The sequence below is a fragment of the Lasioglossum baleicum genome, unplaced genomic scaffold (assembly GCF_051020765.1).
Source record: "Lasioglossum baleicum unplaced genomic scaffold, iyLasBale1 scaffold0021, whole genome shotgun sequence".
Lineage (NCBI taxonomy): Eukaryota > Metazoa > Arthropoda > Insecta > Hymenoptera > Halictidae > Lasioglossum > Lasioglossum baleicum.
Window position 1 is genome coordinate 611,439 of NW_027469081.1, and position 23,479 is coordinate 634,917.

The 23,479-nt window shown below is 38.5% G+C and overlaps 4 protein-coding genes across 7 annotated transcripts; 1 reads left to right on the forward strand and 3 right to left on the reverse strand.

Moving 5' to 3' along the window:
* Positions 1-5,949, reverse strand: LOC143219051 (free fatty acid receptor 4-like). 3 transcript variants are annotated; one of them, XM_076444831.1, is made up of 6 exons: positions 5,722-5,949; positions 3,028-3,429; positions 1,953-2,180; positions 1,656-1,838; positions 1,315-1,512; positions 1-824 (listed from the first exon to the last, which is right to left on the reverse strand). In XM_076444831.1, exons 2-6 carry the CDS (start codon positions 3,130-3,132, stop codon positions 216-218), a joined length of 1,323 nt encoding a protein of 440 aa, XP_076300946.1. In that variant the 5' UTR covers positions 3,133-3,429; positions 5,722-5,949; the 3' UTR covers positions 1-215. The 3 variants fall into 3 exon arrangements, with proteins under 3 accessions (XP_076300946.1, XP_076300944.1, XP_076300945.1); XM_076444829.1 differs by having other exon boundaries at positions 1,566-1,838; XM_076444830.1 differs by lacking the exon at positions 5,722-5,949 and adding an exon at positions 5,012-5,692 and having other exon boundaries at positions 1,566-1,838.
* A 1,344-nt stretch (positions 5,950-7,293) lies between these two features.
* Uex (metal transporter uex) lies at positions 7,294-16,949 on the reverse strand. Its single transcript, XM_076444800.1, has 14 exons — positions 16,261-16,949; positions 15,460-15,736; positions 15,241-15,390; positions 14,973-15,128; positions 14,703-14,891; positions 14,447-14,620; positions 13,735-13,906; positions 13,478-13,669; positions 13,250-13,396; positions 13,026-13,163; positions 12,653-12,925; positions 12,331-12,569; positions 11,723-11,950; positions 7,294-11,644 (listed from the first exon to the last, which is right to left on the reverse strand). Exons 1-14 carry the CDS (start codon positions 16,719-16,721, stop codon positions 11,486-11,488), a joined length of 2,955 nt encoding a protein of 984 aa, XP_076300915.1. The 5' UTR covers positions 16,722-16,949; the 3' UTR covers positions 7,294-11,485.
* An 835-nt stretch (positions 16,950-17,784) lies between these two features.
* On the forward strand, positions 17,785-20,384 carry LOC143219041 (uncharacterized). 2 transcript variants are annotated; one of them, XM_076444809.1, is made up of 5 exons: positions 17,785-17,990; positions 18,082-18,880; positions 18,949-19,134; positions 19,208-19,623; positions 19,702-20,384. In XM_076444809.1, the coding sequence occupies exons 2-5, from the start codon at positions 18,232-18,234 to the stop codon at positions 20,113-20,115; spliced, it is 1,665 nt and encodes a 554-aa protein (XP_076300924.1). In that variant the 5' UTR covers positions 17,785-17,990; positions 18,082-18,231; the 3' UTR covers positions 20,116-20,384. The 2 variants fall into 2 exon arrangements, with proteins under 2 accessions (XP_076300924.1, XP_076300925.1); XM_076444810.1 differs by having other exon boundaries at positions 17,787-18,053; positions 18,520-18,880.
* A 23-nt stretch (positions 20,385-20,407) lies between these two features.
* Positions 20,408-23,292, reverse strand: LOC143219039 (uncharacterized). Its single transcript, XM_076444807.1, has 11 exons — positions 22,956-23,292; positions 22,686-22,890; positions 22,406-22,609; positions 22,129-22,344; positions 21,911-22,067; positions 21,549-21,823; positions 21,292-21,480; positions 21,059-21,223; positions 20,857-20,976; positions 20,611-20,777; positions 20,408-20,548 (listed from the first exon to the last, which is right to left on the reverse strand). Exons 1-11 carry the CDS (start codon positions 23,144-23,146, stop codon positions 20,419-20,421), a joined length of 2,019 nt encoding a protein of 672 aa, XP_076300922.1. The 5' UTR covers positions 23,147-23,292; the 3' UTR covers positions 20,408-20,418.
* Between the last annotated feature and the right edge of the window lie 187 nt (positions 23,293-23,479).

Here is a 23,479-nt window from a genome sequence, read left to right on the forward strand (position 1 = left end):
TAAGTATGCACGTCGAATTTTATTAGAAAGAAATCTTACTCTGGTCAACGAGACGTTTATAAAATATTTCATTATATATTTTAGATTATTTCCCGATTCGCGTTCGACTGAACGTGCAGTCGTAATTAAAATTAGAATGATCTGGAAATTATTTGACTTGGATTTTTCCCATTCCCGATATCGAAACTTATGCGTGTTTCGTACAGGATGTTCTATTATTTCTCGGTGATAGGTACTTCGACGATGCTACCGATACTGCAGCTAGAGCTTTTCTTCGACTGTTTCTGTGGGTTTCTGGAACTGTTCGGTGTTCGGACGCTGCCCAACCGCGTTTGAAACGCTTCCAATGTTTTCCCGTTTTTCTTGGATGATCCTGTGCGTTCCGCAGTAGTCCTGGCATTCCCGTCGAGCTTGCGTCGCCACAGTTTTACGAAACAGACTCGAAAGTTCTCGGAAAAAACACCGTACAGCAAAGGGTTCACTATGGCGTTCAGCTGCGCCGCGATCAAAGTCCAAACGAAGTGATGCGATCGTAGGAAGAAATCTGTATTCTCGACTGGTCTGCTGCCGTCTACGTAGATCAATAGCATCACGGTGGTGATGGGTAGCCACATGACGAGAACGCAAAGCACGTTCAGCATTAGGATTCGCACGGCACGCAGATGCTTCTGCAATCGAATCTCTTCGTGTTGAGAAAGACTACCAGCTCGTCCTGGTCTGGCCGCGATGCTTGCGCTGGATAGCTTTCTTCCTGGCCAAGTTAGCAACGTTCCCATCACCGACAGTTCGGAATCTCTTCTACCAGTTGCGCCGCTCTCCAACCCCTGCGTTTAAACGCATATATATATATATATATATATATATATATACACACGTACTCGTCGGTTTCCTTTCGGAAGGTAAAAATGTCTGGAGTCCAGAGCGAGTAGGTAAAACTAAAGTGATGCTATATAAAGGGACTTAAGGGGCTGGTCTCGTTTCCAGGATTGCAAGGGTATGGGATGTTCATTTCTCGATAATGCAAAGATGGGGGGTTTTCAGTAGTCAAACGCGTTAGATAAAAGATCAATCTAGGCCGCAGTCGCCCTCAAAAGTCCTATTTTTACGATTACGAGGCGTAATTTGACGAATAATGCAAATTACTTAGAATTATGCGTGGTCTTACCAACTCACAACAAATGTGCATGAAAAACCCTATCTTTGTAGAGACCCGCACCCTTGCAATCCTGAAAATGAAACTATGTACCCCCTTGATAGACTCTGGCTCTGGGTCCGTATGTCAGGTGGCATTGGAAGATCAGCAATTGGACTTACTTGCGCGATGCACGAGACGGCCCATCTGCTTCGCGAGTCGAGGATCTTTTGAAAAATCCGCTGATAATGGTAGACAAGAAGAGTCATTGGTAGAAGGCAAGCTAGAACGACGATCGGTACGATGAAGCACAGGGAAATGCTGACGATGTCGCTTCGGGGGAAGACTAGAGTGCAGATCGTCAACTCGTTCGAGATCACCTGCGCATTTAGGGCGTATCAAGGATAGCTGGAACAACGAGGACGCTACGTACATCTACACCAATCGTTTCTCGGAACCGTCTCGGCAAGCCCTGGTTCCTACACGTGTTTGCTGTAGGCGTTGCACAGTTGTTCGCGCGTACCTTCGATTTGAACCAAAATATCACAGGTAGAAAAAGGAAAGCCGCGACGATCCAGGTGACGAGACTAGCCGCTAGGACTCGGGGCCTGGTTAAAGCGCTTCTATAAGGAGCTACCGCTAAACATCGATGCCTGTCCATCGATATGAACGTCAACGTCCACAGAAGCACAAAGCCGCAGACAAACTATAACGTGAATCACATTTAAGAAGCCGCGAAATGAGAAGAGAGAGAGAGAGAGAGAGAGAGAGAGAGAGAGAGAGAGAGAGAGAGAGAGAGAGAGAGAGGCGAGAGAAATACCTGGGAGTAGGGTAGCAGTTTGCAGATCGTTCCCCCGAGCCGCCAGGATTGGGTCAATCTGGTGTAGGCGATTGCCGGTACACCGGTGCTGAACAAAAGATCGGCGGCCGCCAAGTTCACCAAGCACAAGTTCGTTGGCGTTCTCATTTCTCTGTATCCGAGTATACAACCGGTGATCCCCAAGTTCCCAGCAACCGCCAGAACGAAGCTAACGGCTAGTATCACCACCTGCGTAACGATTCCGCATTTTCTCTCTTTTCTTTTGTTCTGATTTTGCGACTAGAACGCGGAACACAGCGTCGCCTCGCGACGTTGACACGCTTATTATTTGGGATAGGAAAATTAGGACGCGGTTCCACCCGGCATTGTTCCCTTTCGTTTAACGAGGCGCGTGTGCGCTCTCTTAGTCAAACTCGACTTGCTAATTAGCCCGTTAACCTGGTAATTTTTCGACCATAGTCCTCTCTATGTATCTCAAATAGGGGACGATGGAGACTGATCCGATGCTTCGGGGAATGCAACTGCCTCGGGACGTAGACGTTACAGGGTAACGCGAGCGTCGAAAAGCGTCCAAGAGTCGTCGGATAAATGACTAAAGGTCGATTTCTACTGTACATATCTGCAAAGACACGGACCGTTTCCGTACCGGACCTGTTCCGAACACGACAAAGTATTCGCGAGAATGTCGAACGGTCGGACCGGTGCGATAGGTATAAACACTTCTATTCAAATGCATTCAAGAGTATTTGTCAGGTTGGATATGTTCCAATCTAAGTGATGCGCCTTCTCATTTCTCGATGGGGTTTCCCAGTAGTGAAAAGCGCTAGATAAAAGATCAATTTAGGCCGCAGTCGCCCTCAAAAGTCCTATTTTTTCGTTTAAGAGGCGTAATTTGCATTATTCGGAAGCATAAAGCTGCGCATGTAACTATGTATTTTCATAAAGCTGTGACAGTTACATGCTGCCGAATAACGCAAATTACGCCTCGCAAACGTAAGAACAGCACCCTTGCAATCCTAGAAACGAATTTACCCCCTAAGGACAACAAGCCGACTATATGAATCGAATTCGTTACCTCGACGGTGCTAGCTCCTGCGCGGTTTCCAAACTGACTGTAGTAGGTGAAATAGTACCGTGGTCCCCATTCTTCGTCTTCTCCCCAGAGGTAAGACGAGTTCATCTTTAAATCACCGATCCCGTTCGCCGATGGCCAAGCAACGAGAGCAGACTCGATACATTTTTCGTTGCTGTGTTCTTTCCCTTCGCTCGTGATCGTACGCGTTTATTCTCCACGCATTTAGACGCATTCGGCCTTCCTTTCGTTCTCTGTTAAAGAGATGGTTCGTTCGCCGTGGTTTCCGTCTTCGTCGGCATTGTTCGAGGAATGAACGAATCGCGATACCTATTCTTTAACAGCAGACTATATCGATATGCTATCCGTGCAGCGTGTCCGGTTGATAGGACTCTTATCGAGTGTCTGTAACAAGCGAATCGTTTAATGCAATTTAACTTCTGAACAACGAAATTGCGATCTATTAGACGAGCAGCGTGTACGCTCGATCGAATCGCTCGATGCAATCGCAGATGCTCGTGCTGCGATCCACGATTAATTGTGTTATCGTCGGATCGATGCGATGGAACAAATTCAGCGCGCGCGATCCTTATCGAGCTCTTTCGTCTTTGACCTTACCGAATAGATAAACAAGCATTATCGAGGAGATGCTTTTCATTTGTATCGCAATTACAGGACCAACGAAGTCCAGACCAAACCAAGGGGGTTGAGCATCACGAGTATTTGGGTCGAAGATTGCGGGTCGTAGGAGGTTGAAAATAATTGGAAACGAAATTATCGCTGCAAGGGCGGGCCAGCCTTCCAACTACATATATATACATAAGTATACGTATATTTTTCGGGGGGATCAAGTACGTGGATCGATACATCGAGTGGTAATTAACCTGGCCGAGAGATTCCTCGATAGAAACGTCCGATCCGGAATACGCGCGATAAGAGTAGTCTTTTCTTTCATTATATTTTTGTTCGATGAGCCACAGCCGCGGGCAACCAACGAATACGGTGGTATTGCATCCACCTAAGGGGGGCATACTACCCTCTTTTTTCCCATCCTATTAGAAAGTTGAATATTTGCAGATATTTCCAGAGAATCTTTCTTGCCGGACAACCTTCGCCGTGTCGGCCTTTCGAATCGCGACGACGTAAACAACTCCTTTGTCCCGTATTCCTACTATTTTTGTCGAGGCAGGGGTAGCAAGCAACGCGATCCCAGAGCTCGGAAAATATTTACGAGAATTTTATGGCTTGAACAAGATTAACACCTTCGTTAGATTTAAAAAAAGCGATGAGACAGCCTCGTAATTCCTGTTCGTCAGACCGCAATATCCCCTATTGTTTTGCCGACCGCACTCTCGTTCCTTCGTTTTCCCATAGCAGAAACATACATGATCGGTGATGGAATCTCCATAGTACGCAGTTTCGTAATTTTCGGCACATATTTAAATGTAAATTCAAATTCAACTTTCAATCATTGTATTTAAATCTAAAGTCAAATTCAACTTTCAATCATTACACACAAGTCAAAGTTAAAAAGAATGAGTTTATCAGTTATTTTGCATCACATTACGTCACATTACATATTGTTAAAAATGAACCGTTGGATAGTGCTTGTTTTTTTCAACATTATGTGGAATTCATTTAGTTTTAGTATCCGTTTCCTTTAAATACATACATATCTAGAAACAAGAAATATATGACAGACTACTTTCATAATATATACGGGCACATTTATATGTGTCTAGATGATCGAGTTAAATAAATCTGTTGTTCGAATTCGAGAGGACCGCGCGAATAAACTTATCGAATCGTTTGTTTCGGTCCGATACCGAATTTCGGCGTTGCAGTGGTAAATGTGATACCGCGTACAGCCGATTGTTGTTTCATTCACGCAGAATTCGGGTTTCTGTTTATCCAAGGATGGATAAAACATTGGAATTCGACCAGTGGGAGGCAGCAGCCGTTCCTCGACGACTCGTCGAGTATTCACCTTGGCTGTCGTGCAATTATCTGCCTGCGACTTTTCTCCGAGAACCCTAGACACGTTCGAGCAGATGCAATTAGCTGGCTGTTTCCGGACGAGCAACAAGGACAGAAAACGGCCAACAACATTATAACAACAACTCGTGAACGATGTGCTCTCGAAACGACTGATTCGTTTCTGCGAATTGTGTCCGGCGCGGCGGTTCCGTGTCGCGTCACGTGTCACCACGCGAACTTTCATCGTTTAATAAATGATTTTGTCGCGGTTCGTTCGTGCGACGATATCGTCGTGCTGACCCAGATCCAATCTTCGGATCAGAAATAGTACGAATTCAATTGTTCCCCGTAACGATATCACAGAAAATTATATTTTTCCTTCGTCTCTAGACGTCACCGGACGCGAATTCCCGTTCTCTACATTTCTACTTTCGCCCGACTTTTATCTCTTTTCTCGTTCTCTATTTCCGGTTAACGATCGAGCGTGCAACGAGAACATATTATTATCACGACCAGAGATTTCTGACTTTCCCGGCCCGGCGCGTCGTGCAGTTCTCATCGCTGAAGTCTTTCAATTGGAAAAACCGTCTACTCTTCGAGTTGTATGTATTCTCTTTTATTAGAAATTATCTTTTATTGTGGGATACAAAAGGAAAGGAAATTTTCCTCTCCGGTGTAAAGGAGAAAGCCCCGTTACACTGGAAATAAATAAAGACGTACCTTTTCAAACGGTGCGGCGGTAATCCGGCATTGTCAAAATGCAATTCTAACTAGTAGATGAACCGTAACGAGGAAACATTATCAAAGAGTTCGTCAGCGTTTAGTATGCTGCGATCGAGAAAAATTGCACGTTTCCACCGACTGGAAGAGCGAGTAACGAGTAGCAGGCAACCCGTGCTGCCCCAGCGGATGTTACCCGCCGACTAGTCCGCATCGAACAGCTATCAACCATCAGGGGCCACGTTCTTGCGATCCTATTACGCGCATCTGTGGGAAACGCGCGCGTTTCCATATACCCGCATTTCCCGTAAATACAGACCACATCGACCAACATCGACGACGAAGCTACGGCATACACTTCTGTCCATAAATCGCCGGACACTTATTCAAATTTGAATGCAGACGATTTTTTTGTTATTAAAGGACGTATATCATGAAATAAAAATGGTACTTACTAATTTGTTCTAATGTAGAGAATATGCACATCAAATCCGACATAAATATCCTATATATTTTCTAAATTTTAATTATTATTCTTGTATTTTCGAATTTTTAAATTCAAATGGGTAATCATCCCACAATTTTTCAACCTCCTTTTTCCAGCATTTATTCGAATAGTATATCTATGTATATATACATATTTAATTTTATATTAAAATATATGATCTATAATTAAAATAAAACAATAAAATCAAGCTGGTAGCTTGTATTCTTTAATTACCATTTTGTTGAAGATGTCTGGTAATTTATGAACGGCAGCAGTGGCGCACCCAGGGGGGAGCCAGGGGGCCAAGTCCCCCACCAAGAAAAAAATGTTCAGCTTCCAAAATTAAAATCGCGGAATAGCCCTGGGTACCGTTGATAGATATTTTGGGTTAAAAAAAAGGTCATCACGCAAAACCTAGGGCTGGGTTCAACTCGGCCCCCCTCCCCCCCAAGATTACATTCTGGGTGCGCCACTGGACGGCAGTATGTATATATATATATACTACCATAATAATTATTATGAAAATGGTCCAAGTCATATATTTCATGTTTCGAGATATTTAAAGCAAAAGCAGGATAATGAATTCCACATAATGTTGAAATAACAAGCACTACCTAACGGTTCATTTTTGACAGTATCGTAAAATTACATTGAATTAATTTAGTTTAAAATAATTTTCGTTTACTTAGATCACTTACCAAAATTATTTACGTTCCAGCAGGTTGTTGTCACAGCAGAACATTCAATAATAATCGCGTAACAGTTTCCTAAAATAAAACAATTCTAGGCTCTCCGAGCAATTTGTTCTAATCGCGACAGTATTGTATAACTTCATTCGTAAACGAAAAACAAATTACCTCGAGGAACATATAGCGTAATTAATTTTTTATTGGACTTTTTGTTTAAAAGGAGATTACTGAATTCCTTTCAGATATAGAACGGTCGTTAAAAAACCTATTCATAGATTTATGTTAGCTAAAACGTTAAAGTCCGTCGAAATCGCATTCTGAAATATGATTAGGCTTAAGAATTGCTATTCTCAATGAAACGCGGTTTGTTAAGGAGGATCAGCAAAAAGCAACCTCTGAAAACGAAATTGTACTTTATATTTCGTGAATACAGTAATACGTTAATAAATATTTCACTCTGTTTGTTTTTCTTCTCGAATGTACATTTTCGTTGACATACATTGATTTAGAAATTAACCACATAACGAACAAGTAATGTAACAAGAGTTTTATGGTCGAACACCAATAGAAATAACCGAATTTCTGGCACTGATACAGCTTCTTTTCGTAAACGAATTGCAATACCTAATAGGAATTACAGGTGTTTGCCGCGATATCGAAGAATTCGTTACAATTCTCAAGTGTGTCAATGATATCACTATATCATGAAAAGGACGTCGTCGGTGTGAGCACCATGTACTAGCTAATATATAATTTCAAGCACAAAGTCTGACAAATTAATCAAATTGATGACATTGCGAACGCAACGTAAAAACCAAGTTTTTCTTTTCTCTCCAAATTCTTGTCGTTGGTCTTTTCTTCCTGTTTGTTAAAACTCCCACGGCAAAACAAAGTATTGATTATAAGAGACGAATAAAACAGTTCTTTACGAATACATACGGATAAATACAATATGCGCAGTTCCTATGAAAAACCATAAATATAAATGATTCGCAACAAATACAATAAAATGGTTTAAAAACGAAATCTACTAGCTAAGTGAACTATAAAAATACTGCGTATAACATCCATTGTAAATAAACAACAAAACGATAATCGATACCCGGAGGAAAGTAAACTATATAAAAAAATAATAAATGCTACGAATCCACGCGACGGCCTATTGTTGTTGTTGCGCCGCGTAACTATTGCAGTTGAAATTTTCGCATTTTTCAATCGAAGTGTACCCGGTAGAATACCGAATGTATTTTCAAAAGCTACATATACTATAAATTATATCGTACTCGACGAAAACATTCCACAAAGGTACAACAGACATATAAACGTACATGATTACGTAAAATCGTTCAAATGATAAACACAGTTATAGATTTATATATATATATATAAAAAAGAAGAAAACAAAATCTGAACGATTTTGTACAGTATACGTTGATCTAAAATTGATATATTGAAACATATGTCTTCGAGCAAGCATGTGTATAATAATTCGACGGTTTAAAATTGAAATCGCGTTAACGTTTTCTACTTTTTTCCAAATAATGGATACCTGTACAACGATGCGCTAGCGATCGGTTTTGGATTTCTCAACTTTTCGTTCCGGGAGAAAAATGATTTAAAAGAAACATCGAAACAACAATGTGTACGTATAAAAAATATGGCAGTAACAGTCTAAGTATTAAATTTTAAATGGAAACAACGATAAGCCGCAATGATTTCAAAGTGAAAACTGTAGATTTTCTTCGCCCCTATATATGCTAATATACGTAAACCTATTTGTTGAACCGGCTCTATGTTGCTTACGCGTTAAGTACGCTAGTTGATTATTTCCGTAAAAAATTCAACGACAAATTCTCTCATTTTCTCTCATTATCTCGTTAATTCGTCGATTTAACAGCTTATCAGATAATTATTATCTCTTCGATAGGGGATTACTCTCTGAAACTCGGAAAAATCTCTATTCGTACTTATTTCACCTATTTCGAACACAGGATATGTACAGGATGTTGATCGTTGTTACGTGTATATGTATATGTGTATGCTATCCGTAGACTGCGGATTATTACGCATTTATGGCAAATATGAACGATTTAAATGGGAAACGGTAGACATAGAAATTTTAAGAATACTGCTATTTTAGTTACAACTCGATCAAATTCATGAAGAGAGATGTGCCGCTTTTTACTTGAACGCCTACCTGTTGTAATCGACGCGAGAAATGTTTAATTCGCAGAAAAGGCCCGCAGTCGAGTTACGCGCGCGTGTGTGTGTATGTGTGTGTGTTTATGTGCGTGTGGGTACGCATTTATACGCGTGTATACATACGTATATGTATAGTGACTCCCACTAATATTCGGACACTCTTAGAAACACCGTAACTTTTCAAATATTGGACTATGTGATTTGAACTTTTTTTCGAAAGCTAGAGCAATTAGTTTACTACAGAATGTGAAAAGAAATTTTTTCAAAAATTGCATTTGACCGAAATTGTAGAGGAAATACTAAATGTTGCATTTTACAACTTTTTTATGCGGGCCTATATTGAAATTTTGAAAAATATGTTTTGTAGATCTGTGTGGGTTATACGCATTGTGAAAGTTTCATCGAAATCGGTTGATGCGGGGAAAAATGACAGTCATTGAAAAAGATGTAAGAATTCTTATATTTACTGCTGTTATAGGCCGAAAATCGTGAAAATCTGCAATTTCTTTAAACGCTTGTAGCTCATTGCAACGTCGACCGATTTTGACGAAATTTTCAGGATATGTTTAATTGAAACAGATCTACAAAACGTATTTTTTAAATTTTCAATATAGGCCCACATAAAAAGTTATAAAATGGATCTTTTAGTATTTTCTTTACAATTCCGACCAATTGCAATTTTCGAAAAAATTTCTTTTCACATCCTGTAGTGAACTAAGTGCTCTAGCTTCCGAAAAAAGTTTGAATCGTATAGACCAATATTAAAAAGATTATCGCGTTTTTTAGAGCGTCCGAATATTAATGGGAGTCACTGTATATATACACGGGGAACGATTCTTTTTCATTCGATACAACAATTAAGAAAAATAAAAGCATATGTATCGCAGGATATCGAACTTGTTGGGATTTTCTATTCTCCTACTGTTTGAGGGATTGCACCCCGTTGCGCTGTTGTCGCATAACAACACTATACTTTTTGAAATACGCGACCGTATTTTTACAATACACTGTGCACGAGTATATCTCCTATGTATATAGTAGTATAATAAATATCACGTGTTGCATGAAAGTGTTTATGACGAATGAAAGAAATCTGCCTAGAATCAACAACATTTATAATAAACAGACTGTGCCATTTGTCGTAAGAATGCAAGAGTATTGAAACGAACATACATTTGGAAATCATCCTAGAAAATTCTATACTCGCCTTCCATTAAAGTGCATTTCATTGCAGACGATTTATATAACTCGTTAAGGCACTCAATACAAATATAATCAATTTTTTCGTATTTATACTATACCGAGGATCTTTTTACATTTGCTTAATAAGATGAGGGGATTCGATTCTATACACACTATTCACACTCGTATCTTGGACACGACGTAAACAAATCGAGGAAACTTAACAAAAAAAAAAAACAAAATGGAAAAGAAACGCACGACTTCGAGAAAGACCTCTTTGTATTTATGCGATAGACTTTAAATAACGCGTTTTGTACTCCCATCTGGTAAACGCTCGATGTGCTTTTATCGAATACGCTTCCTTGCTCTCCCTCCCTCTCTCTTTCTCTCTTCCCCTCCTCGCGATAACAAGTAATCTAACAATCTCGATTGTATTTGCCCGGTAATCCTTCAAATTCTTTCAAATCCTTCCGAAATATTTTGTTTCCACCATACGATAAAAATATAATGTTGCGCAATATGCAAACACACGGTTCTCATAAAATGTGATGTAAGCGCGTGTACTTCATTGTCAAAAATGAAATGCACATTTCAGAAGTTCCGTTTCCTTTTCTTCTTCGAGATAATCAACATGGCAAAAAAGAGAATGATACTTACATATTCTACATAAAGATAATCGGATAATCAAAAAAAAAAGAAAAACGAAGCCTCCCAATGAATATGTATACATATATGTATGTTATTACGATTAGCGTTCCGCTCTCTCGTTGTATGAATGGGAAAAAAGAAACGAGAAAAAACAAAAGAAGAAGAATTATGAATTTGAACGCGGTATCCGAATGGAAACTAGACGATCATCGATTAATAGTGCATTTACGGGTTTGATTACGTATTCGGTCGTTTACGTAGACTATGTAAGAAGGATGCGTCTGAAAATTTGGCAATCTTCCCTGAGCGTACTAACTCGGTAGAACTAGAATGTCGCGAACAGTCTTCTCTGAATCGACTATCCCGAAAATTAAAACTCGCATGATCAGATATATCGATTTGTTTGGCGATAAATATTTTAAGTGATTCGTTAAGTACCTAATGCCATCGTGATAGCATTTGTATGTCATAGAGGTTTTTCCTGCTCTTCATTGTTTGATAGTTTTCTGCTGATAAGCGTCGACGCGTTTGAACATCATCGACCATTCTCTGAACGTTAAGAGTCCTCTTGCTTTGGCAGGAGATTCGTTCTTTCTTCTTCCTCCTCGAGCAACTTCTTCGCCGACATTACTCTGTTCGCTTCTCGACACGCGAGGATCTCCATATCTAAATCCAATTTGTTTGGCGTCTGGATGGGACTTGTCACCAATGTTGCCTGTAACGGAAGTGTGCACGATAATAAGAGCTTCGTAGGCTCTACCTTGCAGAGAAATCGGAACACCGTAAACTATACCTTCGTCGGCGAATTTTTCAGCTTCCCGTTATGGTCGCTGTACGATGAAACAAATTTCGAATGTGTAACCGGGCTGGCACTGACAGGCGCCGGTGAAGTCGGAGCGGTCGCGCTATGAACAGGAGATTGTACGCTCTCTTTATCTTTTTTCGGTTCCTTTTCTTTATCGATTGGCAACACCGGAGATTCTGGTACGCTACGGTCATCCTCGTCCAAAGAGTGCAATAGCTGAAACATTCGAAATTATCAGAGCGTTTACAAGAATAAGACGTCCCCATAGTTCGAAGAGCGTTTTCAAATGTTATCAATGGACTGCGGATGTTTACGCAATTTACAATTTTTGTAGACGAATTTGAAGAAAGTCAAATTTTATATCCCAGCATTTTTTGTAAACTTTCAGCAGCCATAATTGCATAAAGATCCGCAGTCTAGTTATCAATCTTTCGAATTCAGCTGCAACGCTGTCGAGAATATGTCTTCAACATATGTTAAACTGTAACAAAAAAAAGATGTTTGCAACCCATCGAACTAGAGAGACCCCTTAAACGATTGCTTGATTTTTCGAAACGATTCGCGTAGTAATGTTTTTTCTGTGTGTAATGTAAAACCTTTTCGACTTCGTCGTCAAACTGCTCGTGACCAGGTAACGGATCCTTTTGGCTCTTTTCCAAAAGCGTAGCACGTTTCGCAGCCAGATAAAGAGATCTTTTAATTTTAACGTAAAACACTTCCGTTACCGCCCGTACTGTATAGTCAGGGACGAACGTGTATCGTAGCATAGAGTCTAAATTAATAGACTGTATGCTTCCTACCGCTTGTGGATTCGAGGTAGTAGTAGGAGATTCGGCTAAGAATTCAACAGAAAAAGTCGGAAAGTCAATAATAATGTTACTAGAAAAAAGAAAAGCATAGTTAGTTACGTGGTCTTACCAACTCCGATATTCACGGTAAGTGCTTGAGAACCGAAAAATGTGAATGGACCACTTTCGAACATCATATTCTCCTTGCCAACCGTAACTTCAACACGACCTTCCAAAATCAAAACAAAATAGTCGACTGCTTTTCCTTGCTGGTAAATTACTGCTGCCGGATCGTGTCTCGCTTTTTCGCGCGTTTTCACTTTGACATGATAAATAATGTCTTGTTTAAGCAAACGACGTAAAATAGTTTCCGATATTGTATCGCATTTAAATGCGTCTACAGCTGTGAATTATATATTACACTCAGATGTATCTTAAGAGTATTCTAACAGATTTTTTTATATAAATCTCATATTTTCTTAAATCAAAACACTTCTTCCTACTTGTGGATAAATACTGAAACATGGCCAGTGTCAACTGCGGTGATATATGAATTCGTTGGTTCTCTTTCTTCTCCGCGAACACGGTGAAGTCTTGTACTTTATGCTTAGCTTGCCTTCTACGTTTCGTTTTGTTATCCGCTGCGGAAGATCATAATCGATCATATATATAATGCCGTGAAAACAATTGATCAACACGTTAACAAACAAATCGAGAATCATCTTACTGAAGACGTCAGTTTCATCCATGATCTCGGCTTGAATCAGTTCTTCTATGACATCCTCCAATGTAACTAATCCTATCACCTCGTAAAACGGATCTCCTTCGCCTTCGTTATTTACTCTTTGAACAAACGCCATATGTCCTTTATGACCTGACACGAAATGTACACTTTTATTGCACACGTTGGCTTCCAACGAGAAGTACACGCTCTATTCTATCTAAAAATATTTACCTTCTTTAAACTGCTTGAACATTATGTCTAATGTGACATCTTCAAAAATAAAGTTGCATTGATTTTTATAAAACTGACACAACGCCTTGAGCGGCATATTATCGTCCGGATCAACGAACGCGAGATCTTTAATATAAAGCATCGTTACTATGTTCGTTCTTGTCCCCTCGAACACCGGTATCCGTGAGAAACCTGAAACGATCAACCATGAATATTCGGTTTCAACGATAATCGAGGTAAACTATAAAAACGCGTACCAGTCTTCATGATCTCCGATACTGTTTCGAAATCTAGAATGGCATTGTAATCCAACATGTATACATCCTCGATTTTTGTCATTACGTCGGCAACAGTTTTTTTCCGTAATTCTAATGCACCAGCAATGATGTTCACCTCGTCCTTCTCTAAATCATTATAACCTGTGGTGACCTATAAGTAATTGATATTGGCATAGTTATGATTCCACGTGAATCGATATGAAATCTTGAACAGTGTTTTGACATTATATAAGTAGAGCACTCGGAAAATGGTTCTGGATATTAATCACACAACTTACATACATATGTTTGTATTCGTATACGTACACGTATGTACACGGATACGAGTTACGTATAGAAATACATTTTAACGATAAGTCCAGCTTGAATTAGCACAGTATAAATATATGTAAAGTTATCTTATTTAAGTTTCACATTGAGATAAGTAATCTAACATGTACTCTGTAGAATGTGAAAACTTCAGGCGAAACGTCAGTAGATCTATATCTTACCTACATATGATTGAATTTGGATGTCAGTATAATAATCTGCCCTATCCATGCTCAATCAGATAAGATCCATAAGAGTAAAAAGTTTGGAAAGGCGTTTGATAATGTATACTTCAAATTACAATCGGAGAAAAACTATATTAAGTACATACTGTAAGAATTAATCTAACGTATCTATGGCGAATTCTTTTCTTTGTTCTCACCCTTACAAGTTCCTTCAAACGTTCACGGTTATACACATTGCCAATTTCTTCGCCCAGAAGAACATCTAGAAGCTTGCTGATCGGGTAACTCAATGGAAATGTTATTATCATAGTTAATTTTGTTATATAGATTGTTTTAGCTCCGATACATAATCCGTGTCTACTGCAAATAGCCTGAAACCATACAACGGGTTTATGGTACAACTGTGCAACACGTGATCGCCCCTATTACATATATCTGTGGTTCAATACATACTTGCGGCGAAATTTCACCAAAAATCACGATGGCCAAAGTCGAACAAATAACCGCGACTAAACCGGACGTCAAATCATCTAGCAAAATAGTGAACATCGAATTCACCAAAACGTTCGAGAACAAAATTGAACATAGCAAATAGTTCCCGTGATTCCTCACTGGCTGTATGGTCCTTGCATATTGTTTTTCCTTTGATACATATTATATTATTATAAAATCGTAATATAGAATTCAATCTAGAATAATAATAAATACGATAAAGGGACACACCTTCTCAGTTCCAGTGTTACAGAGTATTTTTAGCTCTGTTCTATCCATCGCCATTAAGCCCAGATTCAGACCAGAAAACAAAGCGGAGAAACTGAGACACATGAGGATGATTACGATAGTTAGCCAGAGTGGTAAAAATTTTTCGTACGTATAAATCTGTAAACAACGGCTACTATTAATAATAGATATATTTCACACGCTCTAGGATACTTGGTAGTAATACATTTATATTCTAGATGCGATATACTCGTAAAACACATTTACTTACAGTGCCCCATGTATGTGTACCTTGATGTTTGAAGAGAAGACGATCAGAAGCATCCCTTCCGTGTACCGGTTGTTTTATACATACGTAAAACGGGGAACCAAGTGGCAATACCACATCTATAGTTGCAGTATTGTTATTTACATTTTTCACCTACGCCAATAAAACCCTTACGTTCATATAAATACAATAAACTAATAAATAACAATGGTAGGTGTTTACCGGGAATTCGTTGCTTTTGATCTTGTCGCAAATCGTACCCCATATCGATGGTTCATCCGTAAAAGTGACTAATATATCATCTGTAATACCAACACCAAACAGTCTTATAACAGCCCTGCTCTTGGCCAATATTTCTGGAATTCCATCAGCTCTGTAACTGGGATCCTTATCCGCCGTTTCTATTCTTAATCCCTGAATAACCGGTACTACATGGTACTCTCCGTGGTCATTGTGAATCGAAGAGGAAAACTCCTGACGACGTGAACGAAAATGTTTCCTGAAAATAGAACCCGATTTTATAATAAATCCTAAAATATCATTTTATCTTTCCTACTCAACATATTAATCGATTGTTTCTTCTTTGAAATAAATGTAGTATTATTTTATTAGTCGAATACAGTTATTTAGGTCTAGGTTATTAGTCTCCAATGAGATGAAATTACAAATCCAGCAGGAAAAACATGTTTTACTTTCAACGAAATTAAACATTATTGCTTTCTTTCTGTTTTGTAATTTCATGCATATATCGTACATATTTCTGCAGCACGAGAAAACACGAGGAATAAAATTTCCTCGCTATCGTACGGTATCGTCAAAAAATACCAAACACTTGACGTGCAATATAAAATTGTAATAAAGTAGGATAAAATCCTTGCCGTCGGTAATATCGGTATTTTCCTGCAGTCAAAAAATTGTGCCATGTCATAAGACGGATATCTATTATTAGTAAAAGAAGGGCCTGTTCCCGAATGAACGTTCAATAAAAGATAAATGATAAATGATCGAGCGTTCGAAACTTACTCGGATCGTGGCGGAGAAGCGATAGTAAAGTTGCTTCCCAGATTGGTCCATTTTTCACCGAACCTGGTGACGATTCTTAGACAGAAATAGATTGTGGTATCCTTAAATGTAGGAGTTTGGTCGAATTTGTAGACCGCATGGTTGCCATTAGGCGCGATCCAGACCGCGTGCAATTTGTTGTTCGGGTTTGGATCACAATAGTCGGGTGTGGGAGACCAGCACAAAGAAACGTTGCTCTCGAGACCGGTGCCAAGAACATCGACAAAGAAATCCGAACTGTCCGACGTGTATTTCCGCGTGTCGTATCGTTCCGTGTCCAAAATATTCACTGATCTCACATTTTGACGACCTATTACATTCACTTCTATAAATGCGTTAGCGTATACTAGATTGAATATTGTAAAAACAAGTAATAAAAGAGCTGCCGGTGTGCCTGAACGGTCAACATGTTGCGCCATCATGCGACAAGTGCACCGTGACAACTTCACACTGTCGTTGGTTAGTGGTCTATTTATAATCTCGGATTCTCCTATTGCGCCTGCGTATTTCTTCGATCACATCTCGCCGTTATTCGCCGAGACACACGCTATCGCATCTTGGTGGGGAGAGCATTACTCAAATTCGGATATGCATACATTCACCTTCCGCTATAGATATAAACACTACCGAACGGGTGACATGTATTAAAAACAACCTCTTATTTCAGACCTCGGAATTAATGACTCGCGGCGACCAATTTTTAAAGGCTACGCCCCCTTCACCCGGCCGCGCGTCTCGCTCCCCGTGGCGGCCATAGTGCTCGGAGCTTCTCAGGCGCGTACCATAAGTATAAGAGCTATTCGTGACACATTAGGGCGACATTCATATATATATATGTTTTCTGCCGCATCCGTCTTCATATCCGCATCAAGACATTTTTGAAATTTTTTTTTCTGTTTGATGTTTTTATTACATCGATATACAAGCAGTAAGAAGCTACATTGCAAAATGGTAGCGAAAGAAATATGAGAAATAGATAGCATATCACAGCGGTCGGGGATCCGCTGGACACCCACGTGGACATACTGATACGTAAATACAGGCACAGCCTACTCTATTTAAGTAGGCTGTGATACAGGTGATGCGAAATCCCACAAACTTTGCGGGACTACGCGTGTAACGAAAATCGCGCGAATGACGACGCGCAAGATGAACTATGTCGACGATGTTGCATTGATATATTCTACCTACAAGTGTATGATATATGTTTATTTAATGCGTGATTTTATTTTTGCTAATGCATTAATAACTTCAGAAAAATTACATTATTTTATTTCTTCATCATGTTCAGGCCCTCTCAATCGCGGGGCCGCGGGGCCCCGGTGCATAGCATCCGCCGCACCCGCACCCCCCAGATGGCCGGCCCTGTATATGTATATCTTATATACATATATCAAAGTGTCTGTTTGTATTAGAGAGCAGTGATAGTATGCGTAAGGCGCTTTTTTCGCGCATGCGCGACGATTTTAGCCTCAGACGGCCTCAGTCAAGTACGAAGATCGGGTACCATGGCCGCCCCGCTAATTTTTGGCTCCTGCCGTAGGGCAGCCAAACGAGCCAAACTCCAAAGCCGCCACAGACGCCACAGTTCCTCATGGTTCCTCACAAACTTCGGACGTAGATACGTTCCTGACGAAACTCGCGCATGCGCGAAAAAAGCGACGTACCATCACTGTTAGAGAGGATATTTTGTATGTATTGACTTTCGCGCTTAATGAATCCGTAAACATAAATAAGGAATGATCAACTATTATGTAAATATGCACTCTGTTACGCTTTCAGATTTTTATGACATAAGACATAAACGATGTATTAAAAAGTAGTTAATGCCACGATCACCGTTGACATGAAAAAAATAATTGCACACTGTTTATTATTCGTGATAAAATAACACTAAATATAAGGTATTGAACAACTCCGGCTAGAGTTCCAATGCATTCCAATGTAACTTTAGCGACAGGCAACAAAATGATGCCTGTACCTAATTTATTTTGTTTACTTTGTAAGAGGAATCTCGACATTTCGTCCTGTATAAATATATATTGCACGACTCTCCCTCGCAACGGAGAATTATTACTAGCGAATTTCATATCGAAAGTGTTGCGTGCAACTCTTTCAGAATTAAATGATTCGTATGTCTGTTCTCAATGTTACAAAATGTTCGAAATGCTAGAACAAGCTCAGAAAACTCTTCTAAATATACGTTGCGAAATTTTAAAGATATACTGTGCTGGTCAGAGAAGAAAAAACGTGAAACAATTGATAAACAACGATGCAAGATTGAATGCAAGAACAGTTTTAGAAGAAAACGAATTAGACTTGAATGAGAAAAATGTACAATCTTTCCCAATCAAAGAGCTGGTTAAACAACAATGTATCCAAAACAAAATAACAGATCATGTATCGAATCTGGTTGACAGTATTAATGTTGAAACAACAAGCGTGGACAATACTAGAACTTACGATAATAGCAATAGTCAGAATAATGTAAAGAAGAGACAAACTTTTAAGAATGATACAAGTTGTCGTTCTCTATCATTGAATAATGACAACAATATATATAATATTGATTCTTCAGAAGGTAAAAAACTATATTATTTCAAATAACGAAAGTATCTGAATTAATAACACTTTTCGAAATGCTTTCAGCGAGTACGTGTACAATAAAACTGCATGTGAATTCTGGGAGCAAATTAAAGATCTTCGAGAAACCTAATCCTTTACTTTCTGACAATAAGTTGCAAGTACAAAACATTACAGAGTCCATTGAATCGAAATGTAAAAAGACCGATGAAAATGCAATAGAGATAAGTGAAATTACTAACTGCTCAACTGGTAAGGAAACATCTAAAACAATTACTTTCTAAACAGTATATTCGTAATTATTGAAATTTCTATATAAATTCAGCATCGAAAGCTAAGAAAACAAAAGTTCCTGCAAAATCAGAGAAAGCATCGAAACACGGGCCAAAATCATTTACATGTTCCACTTGTGGAACGAAATGGAGTACATCGGCTGAATTGAAAGTACATGTAAAAATTCATGCTTCATTAAAACCCTATACGTGTGAAAAATGTGGTCAGGCATACAAACGCAAACATGCGTTGGAACTACATGTAGGAATGCATAATGGAATTAATCCGTTCCAATGCAATTTCTGCAACAAGTGCTTCTCACAGAAAGTAGCACTTATAAGACACTTGCCAATGCACACTGGTGAAACACCATATCAGTGCGAGCTATGTGGCAAAAGGTTTATACACCATACATCTTATAACATGCATAAACTGTCGCACAGTGGAAAGAAATCTTATAAATGCCATGTCCGTAATATTTTCTGTTTGTCACTTGTTTCATATTTAAAGAATGAAACCTTTATCGAAGTCGTTTCCTCGTTACAGATTTGCGACTTGTCCTTTCTCTCGACATCTCATTTGAAGAGACATACGCGAGCTCATAGTGGTGAAAAACCTTACAGCTGTACACTGTGTGGAAAACGTTTTACAGAACGATATAATTTACTTGCACACCAGAAGATACATAATCCGTCCGAAAATAAAACGAAGAAAGCTAATGCGGACGGTATCTCCGATCTTAAAAACTCGTGCACAGGCTCTTCGGTTGAACCAGATTCAAACGATTTATCGAGGAACCTAGATGCCGAGGATAACATGATGAAATTTGTACTTTTACAAAATCCTCTGCCCGAAATCGACGAGAGTTCCTTTGCAGTCACGTTCAATGATCAGAGGGAGAGTACAAATTATAATGCAAGTTTGCAAGTAATTACACAATCATCGGATACTTCTTGTTGAACGACATTATATGTATATTGAAACATAAGTAATACGTAACTTAAGCAGCGTTAAATAGACTTTAATGATAAAAGAAATGTATTTTTTCTACATTTTTAAGAGAAAAATACGCTAATTATATTTTATTAACTCAGTCACGACTAAATTAATACATTAAGTAAAATAATGATAGTTCCTCGTGTGCAAAAGTACTTCTGACAAAATGTGTTCACTCTACATGTAATTAATTGCTATGTGCCAATGAACTTATTAAAAATAAATTACAGTAAGCTTATAATGAATGAAATTTATAAATTCTTGCAATTAGTTGTCATCGGCGTCGAGACATTTCTTTGAATCGCGGGGTATTTGACTAGGCATCAAGTTTTTAAATGACGTAACACCGTAAGTTCTTAACCATGTTTTTGTTTGTTGTTTTGACGACGAGAGTGATCTATAAATTTAAATATACAGAGTCAAGTTAACATAAAACATTGGTAAAACATATATACTTACTGTCTTATTTCTTCAATTACAGTGTTCACCATTTCAGGAACAGCAACTTGCGAAAAGTGTTCAACTTCGGTGAAAAATTTAGGCTGTTCAGTAGCGTAGCCTGTGTACGATTTATAAATAAAATGGATCAATCTATTAAAGGTCCGCTTATAATCGTCTGTCAACAACTACAAAAAGCAATCGAATGTAATTAAGTAAGCATTGCACATTTTGTATCTTCTACTGGATCATGGTAAAAATTCATACCACTAAACAAAAAAATCCTGGATTATTTATGTGATGATTCAAGTACATTTTTCTTGTTTTTATTACAAGATCAGTGTACATATCCTTCAAGTGTTCTGGATTTCTCATTTCCATTAGGAACTTGAAATAAATGGCGGAATAACATTACACCATCTATAAAACACTAACATTAAGATAGAAAGATATAGTTTTTAGTACAAACTTGATCAAATAATGTTTCTTCGCTTGACCCTGATTCGCTTAAATTATCTGGTGTATATAATTCTTGATGTATTAACGTACTCCTACGTTGCATCAGTTTTGCCTGATGCCTTCTTCGCTTTAAATCTTCGTTTTCTTCTATGGCCGATCCTTTATCCAAAATTACCTAATCAATCAAACAACTGTTTATTCTTGAAACTGTTCATTGGTAATTGTAAGTATCAATGTCTTTACCCTCAAATCGCTTTCTTTATCTAATGCAAAATTAAACGATGGGTCCATTAATTTTCGATCATTAAATTCTTCTCCTTGAAATTTGATATATTTTTTCTCTTCAATATCTGTATCACTTGCCGTTGAAAAGAGCCTTGGTACTGATGAACTACTTACATGTATACGAGCTACATATGCTTCTTCTGCATCCTAACGACCAAAATTTTGGTAACGGTAATAATATCACAGAGAGACAGAGAGGACAGGGAAGTTCGTACATTACTCGAATCATCTTCGTGTGACATAGTTCCCTCATATTCTGCACTTTCCCTGCTATCGCTTTCCTTTGGTAAACCCTCTGCGCTTTCCTTAATACAAGTATATACATCAAACTTCTCCTTGATCCAACTGCGATGAATTTTCTCGCTTTTCGTCAACACAAGAATTGGCTTAGCATTGGAATACCGTCTACACATTTGTATAGCTGCATGCAAATCCACTTGCGTAATACCAATTTTCTTTTCAGATATTAACGAAGCTATTTGATTGTGATCTGCTCGCATATATAGGGGCAATTACAATTAGTCCGTAATCGAATAAAAAAATGTCGCTGGCAAAATTTAATATATTTTTAACTAACGAAACCCATAACTGTTCCCTAACATTTCTTGAATCGCTAGAAATTCTCCGCGGCGAGACATATCGTTAAATTCTTCCCTATTCGCAAAAATAAACGACTGCCGTTCTAGTTTAGTGTCGCCTAGATCTTTTGTGGTGTACCACGGGCAGTACTTTACCTGAAATTAATTGTTAATCTTAAATGTCTTGGCTCACCATCTTTATGTACAGCTATATTACCTTTTTTGGAAGTGTTTGAGCAATGTGGAGAGCTAAAGATATTTTTCTCACTGCTGATGGGCCGGTAAGTACTAATAATGGTGGGCTTGCTTGGTCATATGGTAGAACATGCAGACCAATTGTAGGTATATTTAATTGTTCTAATAAAGTTAATTTCGTTACAGTGCGGGCTGCCATTAAATTTATCGGTGATGCAAACAAAGTTGCTGCAACAATCTGTTCGAATTACTTTCTTCACTATGATGACATTATTATATTTCACCATTTAATTGCATACTTTTTCAGACGAATGTACAGGAACACCATCAATTTTTTGTATACTTGGTATAGAGAACAGGAGTACAGCTTTATAATTAGGCCATTTTGTGCAACCATTTCCTCTTAGATCTATTTCATCGATGAAACCCTTGAAGTTCAGCAATTCCAGTAAATCTGAGATTCTATTAAACTTCAAGTCGATTACACGTAAGCTGTATCCATCCTAAACGAAAATTTTACATTTGAAATATTTTATTAGTTAATTGATGGAACAAACATCATATTATAGACATTATTACTTTAAAAAATTCCAAGTTAGAGATTCTATTGTATCCTAAATATATTTCTCGCAGATGTGGCAAAGTGTTGATATTGTACTCGGGTAGACCAGATTTAAATGATGTTATACAATTGCCTTCCAGGTTCAGTTTTTGGATATTCATTTTATCCAAATTCTCGATACATTCGATTAAATTGTACGACAAATTTAAGTACTTCAAATATCTAAAAATACCATACATGGAAACAATTCGTTTTCTTTCTTAAGTAGGCGCGGCATGTATACTAACTTCAAATTCTGCAAGCCGGTGATTACCTCGATCGCGTTGTGCGATAAATCCAAGTGTACGATACTCCAGAAGCAACTAATATCGCGCATCTTTGATATATAATTATAAGACAAATTTACGTAAGTCAAATACCAAGGTGGATCAAAGTCTAGAATCGTGGTCACTCTGTTATGCATTAGATTTAAGTGCATTAAATAAGGAATTTTTCCCAAAGGCGTTAAATTCGATATATGATTGTACGCAAGATCAATGTATCTCAAATAACGATGCAAACGTAATATTATAATGTTTGAAATGGCCTGTAGGAAAATGATCTGTATTAAGAGAGATGTTCGTTTTGTTGGTGGTACTAACAAAGTACCATGTTTCTCATGACATATTTGTTTAGAACATAAAGGCCATTTTCCGGGGACTTGGCCAAGAATGAAGATCCAATTCCTATCAGTCTGTCTGTCAGAAAGCCACAGAATTCGAAATCAGTGAACATCACTTCCTTAAGGTTTCTCAGTTGTACAACAGGTGCT